This window comes from Populus euphratica, unplaced genomic scaffold (assembly GCF_000495115.2).
Source record: "Populus euphratica unplaced genomic scaffold, PopEup_1.0 scaffold401.1, whole genome shotgun sequence".
NCBI lineage: Eukaryota > Viridiplantae > Streptophyta > Magnoliopsida > Malpighiales > Salicaceae > Populus > Populus euphratica.
In genome coordinates, this window is record NW_011500085.1 from 296153 (window position 1) to 305402 (window position 9250).

At 33.8% G+C, this 9250-nt stretch overlaps 1 protein-coding gene across 3 annotated transcripts; it reads left to right on the forward strand.

Annotated features, from left to right (window-relative positions):
* The first annotated feature begins 5426 nt into the window (after window positions 1-5426).
* Window positions 5427-9250, forward strand: LOC105108952 (NAC domain-containing protein 7-like). 3 transcript variants are annotated; one of them, XM_011003478.1, is made up of 5 exons: window positions 5744-5813; window positions 6849-6850; window positions 6979-7155; window positions 7867-8138; window positions 8454-9250. In XM_011003478.1, exons 3-5 carry the CDS (start codon window positions 6996-6998, stop codon window positions 8988-8990), a joined length of 969 nt encoding a protein of 322 aa, XP_011001780.1. In that variant the 5' UTR covers window positions 5744-5813; window positions 6849-6850; window positions 6979-6995; the 3' UTR covers window positions 8991-9250. The 3 variants fall into 3 exon arrangements, with proteins under 3 accessions (XP_011001777.1, XP_011001778.1, XP_011001780.1); XM_011003475.1 differs by lacking the exon at window positions 6849-6850 and having other exon boundaries at window positions 5427-5809; window positions 7002-7155; XM_011003476.1 differs by lacking the exon at window positions 6849-6850 and having other exon boundaries at window positions 5727-5809; window positions 6976-7155.

Consider the following 9250-nt stretch of genomic DNA (forward strand, 5'->3'; position numbering starts at 1 on the left):
ACCCATCCCTCCAAAAAAAAAAAAAAAAAAACAAAGAAAAAAGAAGAAGCTTATACAGTCAAAATTTTCGCAGTCTCGTTCATCACAAGAATATAACTTGCAGTCTTCACCTCAGAGATGTCAATATTTTTCAGAGTCAATTGTATATAGCTTATTAATCCATGTTGAAACCAATTAAAATAATTAATTAAATAGTTCTATGGATTGGTAAATATTGACCATCCTTGATTCATATTTCTTTTTTTTTTCCCATATATATATATATATTGACACATAGCATAAACAACCCACGCAAAGGAGGGTATTTTTCGAAATGAATCATTGTGTTTCTCAACAACTTCTGATCACCATTATCATTGCGATCTTGCATTCTGAAGCTATACAAATGAATCATCTAATATTATTATTATTATGGTTGCCCAACATTCTCAAGCCTGTTCACACTTGCCATGCTAGCTAACCATTTTTACTCACTCATTTCAGGGCATGCTACGTGCTCTAAATATTCCTTTGTGGGCATCATGAACAGTCTCAATCGTTACTTCACACACTTCATGCAAAAAAAAAAGAAAAAAGAAATAGTTTGTAAATTTAGATTTCGAGTTCTATATATTGCCCAATTCTTCGTGCCTCAAATGGATATCAACTCAACAAATTCACCCAAGCTAGCATGCAATTAATTAGACTTAAAATCTCTTGCCCTTTTGAAGATGCATTTGATTGAATTTACTTTTATAATGGATATGTAAAATGTCATGACGCATTATGTTCTTGTTTACATAAAGTTTACATCACAGATCAAGACTGAGAAGAAATGATTGTGTTTATTAGGTTTCAAAATAAAAGAGGTGAGTACAAAGGAGATAGAAGTGACATATTTTCTTTATAAAAATTTACTTTAAAATTACTTTTCAGATGTATTTATTTTATATTTTTGTTTTTACTTTTCTTAAATAAATATTTTTATATTTATTTTTTTATCTAGATAGACCAATCAAACATTAACTTGATTTAGGCTATAATTAAATCTCACCAAAATATTTAACTGTGGTTGCATGAAGGATCCATACACTCCCAAGCCACAAAGCAGGTGAGTAAAAAAAAACAAAGTATTTTACGTATATATATATAAAATGAGAAACAAAATTGCGATCACACGTCAAAGACTGCAAGCGGTCCAACAGTCAATTAGCAGAATCTAGCATGAGATATCCTATACAATTAAATAACCTAAGAGGCATTTATTTCTCAAACAAAAAAAAAAATGACAACATGGTTTTGTTTCTTTCTCTTTTCTCTTAATGGATACAGCTGACCCTTTGTCTGTTAGTTTCTGTAATAAAATTTAATTAATTTGTTTAAGAACTTTTCAAGAAATGAAATGATGAGTAAATCCTTATATAATAACATCAAAGTATCGCTAATCAACATTTGAAAGAGAGATGGAGCCAATGAGAAATGGCCATTATCTAGGAGTACCATGTTTGATAAGGGCTCCATAATAGAAATAGAAAACCTTATGCTATAAATTATTGCAAAGAAGGAAAGTCGGTAGATCGCATCACAATGTGATGATTCTATCAGATTGGGTAGTTGATGATGACATTGGACCCATGTCCAATGGAATGTTGCTTAGTCTACAAAAACATATACAAAATTTTTATTAAACAATAGTCCTTTTTTTTTCACAAAAATAATTTTGGGGAATTATTTTTTGCTCTTGGTAAGGCTAGGAGATCAGGCATCTTTTCGATAACTTCTGTAGAGTTCATAAGAGATTACTTAGAGTATCGGTTTTTTGTGAACATATTCATAACTTTATCAAATATAAGGGTGTACATTTTGGGCTAAATTATGTTCCTCCATTTCTAACCCAAAATTGAGTGCTGGTGACAAGAAATTCAAGGGTTTAATCACTTTTTTTTTTAATAACTTAAGTTATCCGAACCAGTTTACAGGTCTCACGACTAATTACCAGGTTTGTTAAATACTCTATAAATCTAATAAATAAATAAGATATTGCAAAGATGACAAACATGCACAAAAAAAAAATTAAACCTAATTATAGAAAAAGAATAAATTTCTTTTCCCATTAAATCAGACCTGAAGTGCAGTTTAATCGCATTTTCATTGCATTAGTGGTTAGGATATATATAGAATGGGTTTACATGGAGTTATTGACCACTAATGCTACGGAACTTTGGTTTGTTAACATGGGTGCGAGGTGAAAACTTCATAGGCCATGGATATATTGTCAACGCATGCAAGGTTAGCTTTTTATTTAATTTAATAGATACAATTTCCGGGACAAAAACACATACTTTAATATAAAATTAGTGAGCATCTTTTTTTTCTTCTAAAAAAATATTTCATGTACTCTACCACAAGTTCTACAGAAATTCCAATAAAATTTTTTCTATAATAAAACATCTCAAATTATCAATTTAAATATATATTTCTTTTATTTACAATTTTAATTTCTTGATCGAATCAACTTGAATTATAATTAACATCATTCCGCTTCCTATAATTACAAATAATTCAAGATGACGTACAATAACTATGTAGCATATTAATTATAAAGCGTTTAGAGTTTATATATATAATATTCTAGCATGTATAATAAAAAAAGTGAATAAATATAAATAATCATATAAATTCATACATCTACAACAAGAGGTAAACATTAATATTTTTACGCCTAAACAAAAATGCATTACAATCCAAAACTAGCGTATTATATCTAATCTAAAAGTGATACTAAGTATACTCCTGGCTTGTATATGAGATGGTCCTGAAAATTAGTAAACAAATATAAATAATTGATCTAATTTAATTAATAACATTACATCATATTATTATTTGTCACTCATAATTAGGATCAACTAAACAATGTCGATATAAATTTTAAATTTTTATCATTAGCCATCATCTCAAGTGTTGCTAATAAAAAATAAGTAGATAGCTAATCAAAATTCTTAATATATGTCATTGCTAATGAATTCATTATCATCATCAATCTTTTTATTTTTCAAGAATAATTAATCAAGTTTAATTTTAGAAATTCTTTTCATGTTCATATCAATATCAATAAACTCATTAATCTTTTTATATTACAAGAAATATATCACCATGATATATATGATTAGACAGGTATAAAAGAAGCATAAACGTTTCATTGTCATCTCCATTCATTTTTTTATTTTTTCTTTATTTCAAATTATTTTTTTATTTTTTTCATACCGCTTTTATATACTAATATAAAAATTAAAAATTAAAAAATTAAAAAATATAATTTTAATATATTTCAAAACAAAAGATACTTTTTTTGGGAAAAAACATTTAGAAAACAATTTCTAATAAAATACCAAATTTGTTTAACATATATGTATATATAAAACACCCTATCTAGTTGTTGAGTTGGTATTTATTTTTGGTGGGATAGGGTCATGGCCCTAGGAGTTCTCAAACACTCAAACGTTGGGAGTCCGTGGTGGGGGAAGCTTTAGGACATACGAGGTATAAATCCGTACTTTCTTTTTTTTTACACTAAAGCACACCTAATTTTGTTTTACAAGTTAATTAATGCAAAAGGGACTCTGCGAGGTCCGTATATAATGACTTGCCTGCCCACCACAAGAGGGACAGAGAGTAAAGGACCTCCCTGTCATCTTGTCAATTAGGAGCAAAACTACCTTAAGGAAAGATCTAATCACAATGATAATCAATCTTCTTGTAGGCTTGAGGAATTTTTTTTTTTTAACGTGGGTGTTCGGGCCAGCTTGCGCGCACCACGACTAATTCCACGGGCCCTAAAGTTAACGACTATATAAATCTCTAGTGGCTATCATATGAGCAATCAAAGATTCAAACATGAGACTACAAAGAAAATAAACCTCTTAATTTTAAGTTTTTATCATTTAACCACTACTTATAAAGTCTCCAGTGGCTATCATATGAGTAATTAAAGATTCAAACATGAGACTAGAGAGAAAATAAACCTTTTAATTTTAAATTTTTATCATTTAACCACTACTTACATGGTTATCATTTCAAGGAATTTAAACATATCTGTGGGTGATGCGGTGGATAAGGCACGCCACTCCACTTTAAGAATTAATGACCAAAGGCCAAAACAAGTACCACTCCATCAAGAAACTGCTGCGAATGGACCTCCCCAGGATCGTTCACCCTTTTGTTTTTTGTTCAAGGCATATACAGGGGCTTGGAAAACATTCAATTCTTCTTATATATACGTAATTTCAGACCATCTAGTCATCTTTTTGTATCTCTGTTTGAATAGAGACTTTTGGATTTTCTTTTGCCATCCCATCATTGTGTGAACAAATAGTGCATATGCTTCCTTGTTTTAGTTGAGAGGCTAAATTCCCACTACAAAGTCGCACCATTTCTAGATATCTGAGCTAAATATCGCAACCGTGTAATGTAACACTCTTCAACGGTAAGACTAATTCCAATGAGTTTTTTTCCCTCTTCTCCTCCGGTAGCGACAACGGTGTATTGCTCTTCCAGGTTAAAGTAAGATTAACTAGGACCAACCTGTAATGGTTGCAAGGAAACAAACCCTATGAAAAATATACAATTCTACAGAACAAGAAGCAGTGATGGCCTCGCATTGTCTGTGTGCGGTTTTGAAGTCTCTGAATTTAGCTTATAAAGAACCCTTTAGAGTACTTGCATCTAAGATAGAGTTAATCATCCTTGCTAATTACTCTAAAATATAGCAGTGCAAGGTGGAAAGAAACGCTTTGTCTGCTGTCTGTACTGTTCTTGCATTCTTCGTAGCAGGCTCCGTTGTTCATAGCTCTCCTGGAGCTTGGTTTTCCTCCAGTCTAGACAGCTTATTGTTTTCGTCTTTTTATTCTGTATGATATTATGTTAGGTTTTCTTGTGATGGCAGAACAAACTTATACTCTAATTAATTATATCAGCTCCTTAAAAAAAAAATAAATTCATCCATGCTAATTAGCTAACCTCCCAATACGTTGTCTTTAAGGGACATTGAAAAATATGATAAACAAGGCAAAGGTAAAGCCTGAGAAGGGCACATTGGTTTCAGTGGGTACTAATCTGGACTTGAACCAAAAAAATATTTTTGAGAACACAAATGATTAGCTTTTCGATATTGACAGAGAGAGAGTCTGACATGGAGCACAGGTGGCCGGAAAGGATCGGTGCCAAGTGGCAAAGGGCGGCGCACTAAACAGACAATGGGAGCTGGATTGTGGGAGCTAGCTAGCTAGAGAGATGGATGGCATTATCATATACAAGTTAATCTAAAAAAAAAAAGAATATGGATGAAAATTAATATCAGGGCATAATTATCAATAAATAGTATATGGTTAATAAAGTTAGCAGGAAATTAAATCTTAGGGTACAAAATAGCGGTGGGGAAGAGAGGGAAGGGGGGGGTGGCGTGAAAATATGGTGTCACGCCGTCCAAACAAACCTTTCTTTCATTCTTTCTGCCACCCCACGCGCAATCAATAACTTCTTCTACAACATTTCTACTATAGCAGATATAGTGTCTGTGTGTGTATTAATGTTCATCTCTCTCTCTTGAACAGCAAAAAAAAAAAATAGTATTCAGTACTATATAGGGCATCTAGATTCATCTCTTTTGCATATTAAAAGCTCTCCTCTCTTTATGTTTCTTTACAACAACATTCACCTATTGCCAAGACATCCTCTTTGTCTCTTTCTCTCCCTCTGTCTCTTCTCTTATTTTCCTTCTCGTTCTTTCATCTGGTGGGCAGAGCAAGAACAAGGGAAACTCTCAATTTTCTCTGTGAGTATATCAATATTGGTGTAATGTGAAATTGGTTGTAGTACTGATATTCTTTTTGTATTTTGGATAATAGGCCAAATCATTTAATGTTTGTCACCAACTTTAAGGAAGCGGAATTTAAGCTCGCTAGAAGTTGTATTTATTGTTATATATACTTGTTAATTTTCCCTGAGGAATTTAGGGTTTGTAATGTAGAAGCCCAAAATCATTTGAGAGTCCATTCTTGACATCGAAACTCCTTGAAAAGTACTATATGTTTTGTTTTCACATACATTAGGTCACATGATGCGGTTATTAACCCAAGCTGGGGAAAATGAGTTTGAATATGCAGATGCCACATGTTTAAGCTGATGGAAGCTAGTCCCAGTTTGTAGCTTAGAGTTAGATCATTATTAGGAAAGGAGATAAAAAGTAAGAACACAGCTAGAGAGGAACAATATGTGTGTTTGATCAGGGAGAGGAAGAGGGATCAGATCTAAGCATATTGAGCACAGAAGAGAGTATATGGATGTCATTGAAGAGTACTTGTTCATGCTATTGAGTGAGATAGTGCTGTAGCACACCGGCGGTGGGTGTGAAAATGTATTTCCACCACCAGTAACAGGGAGTGCACTGCACTCCAAGAAACATAACATGCTTGTGCCAGCAAAGTCAAGCTTTCGGCCAGCTTTTGTGCTCAATTTACTTTGCCAAAGTTCATGGTACTTGGAAGGAATAAAATCTGTGTTTCGTTTGGTGGGTTCCACGAATGGTCTGCCATTTTATGGGTCCACGAAGTTGCATCATCATTGCTAGCCGTAAGTTGAGAGTTTAAGAATGGGTATTTTGGATATGAAATGATGACAAGAACATTAATTCAAGGGCAAAAACATGCGTGCAACTTCCCATCACCTTTTACAAGCTCTTACCATTTCATCGTATTGAAGAGTCATACATGTCTCTCAATGTTTCCTTTGATTTTAGGCCTACGCTAAAAGAGCCTTTAAGCATGTGTTTTGTGTCAGTGACTCAAAATTTTCTCCTTTCTAGTTGTGATAAGATGTGACAAAGAACATAATCAATATGGATAAATCCTTAAATGGATGCTAATGAACAATATGTTCTCGATCTGATCTTTCTCTCTCTCCCCCCCTCTCTCATAATCTTCATGTTACTTGCCCGATCAGGAGATTGAAGAATATTGTCAATGCAGATGGAATCCTGTGTCCCACCAGGCTTTAGATTTCACCCAACAGAAGAAGAACTTGTAGGTTACTACCTCAAGAGGAAGATTGACTCACAGAAAATCGATCTAGATGTCATCGCTAACATTGATCTCTACAAAATGGAGCCGTGGGACATCCAAGGTGAGGAGAAATTAACTTCTTTGTTAAGTGGTATATTAAGATCAATTAGGAAGCACTATTTGTGGGACTAAACATACAAAGTTATAATCATATACATATATATATATATATATCTCCACATGTCCAATTGAAATTCCACACAGCACAGTTGCAATGTTGCATACCCTATAGTACTGGCTAGCTAGGCTTTGGACTAGTGATTTTGAAGAAATTAACCGAATAAAAAGATGGTGCACTAAATGTCTCCCAAGTCAATGCATGCTTTCTCTTGTTCAAGCAATCATTCCCTCTTTGAACTTAAGAAGCGATATTCAAAAGCAGCACTCCTTTTTCTCACAAATTTACACATGCTTTGTGCAAAGGAAAAGTGAGTTGTGACCTGATAATGAAGATACGCTAATGGGGATAGACCTAAGAAAATTGACTGCTATATTAATTTGCTACAGAATGAGGTGGAGGTTGAGGTTTGGGTGTGGGATTTAAGAAAAAAAATAAAAAAAATTAATTTTTATAATTGAGTTTTGTAAATAATTGAGTTATACCCGACTATAACCTCAATCATAAAAGCTAAAATAAACAACTTCGGAGAGTAATGGAAATGTACCTAAAAGGGAAATGACTAATTAAATAATGGAAACGAGTTCTACTTGATTTCATTAAATGTGTGCTTTGTGCTAACCAAAGTGCTCATCCCTGATTTCGATTTTACAGCTAGATGCAAGCTAGGGTATGATGAACAGAATGAGTGGTATTTCTTCAGTCACAAGGACAGGAAGTATCCGACCGGAACACGGACTAATAGAGCCACTGCTGCTGGATTTTGGAAGGCAACCGGAAGGGACAAGGCCGTGCTCTCCAAGAACAGGCTTATAGGGATGAGGAAGACCTTAGTGTTCTACAAGGGACGTGCACCAAATGGAAGGAAAACTGACTGGATCATGCATGAATATCGTCTCCAAACATCTGAACACGGACCCCCTCAGGCAAGCTCATTCTTCATTAATTTTCATAATAACCAAAAAAAAGCATTCCTTAAACGCATTCTTTAAACGCTCCTTCTTGGAGTGCAGATATAGCTGTATAGCCAAGCAAGCATTCACACCTTGAAATAATTATAGCTAGCAATAAATGTAACATTTTCACAAAAAAGAAGAAGAAGAGTAATTCACTATATACAATTATTTTATCTCTTAAAAGAATAGCATTATTTTATCCTCATACTGAGCAACTCAACTAATTAGCTTAATATTGGCTGGTGTACGCATTAATTAGCTAATTATTCTGGGTGTCAAATGCAGGAAGAGGGATGGGTGGTATGCAGGGCATTCAAGAAATCAAGTCCTAATCAAAGACAAGGTTTTGAAGCTTGGAGTCATGCTTATTATGTCAATGATATCAACCCTGCTAGACCTCCTTCATTCTCAGATACTGTAACTACTGCACATAATATGGTTCGACCGAATCAAGGTGCGAGTTTTCAACAGCCCTTCGGCTCGAATTCTGACCTCGTTTCAAACCAAACATTTTTGGATAGCAATAATCAGCTTGTTGACCTCCCAGAACTAGATAGCCCCAATACACTCTCAACAAGTTTTGCAGCAAAAGAAGGCAATCTCCACCAGACCAATGAAGATTACGATGAAGAAAGGAGCAATAATAGCATCCAATATATCGACTGGAAAAACTTTGACACCTTACTAGCGTCACAAGTGACTGATTCAAGTACTTCATATCCCCTTCAAGACTTGCCATCCATACCTCAAAACTATGACCCAGCAGCTGGCCAGCAAGACCAATACGTTAGCCATTTCCTTGACTGCTTTCCTGACTTATAATAACAAAAAGCTCTAGCGCTTATACTGTTCCAATATATTTAAGGCTATGTATTCATGGTAATAATAGTGCTATAGTAGGAGCTAAAGGTTAATGTCTTGATTTAGAAACCACTTGCATGCTGCTGATGATGATCATTTATTTAGGTGAAAGTTTTGATTCACCTTTTTTTCCCTTTTTTATGTCGTTCCATAATTGTAAATTATGCATCATTGCATGCATATATATACTTCTATATATGATCTTAATTGTGTTTTCATAA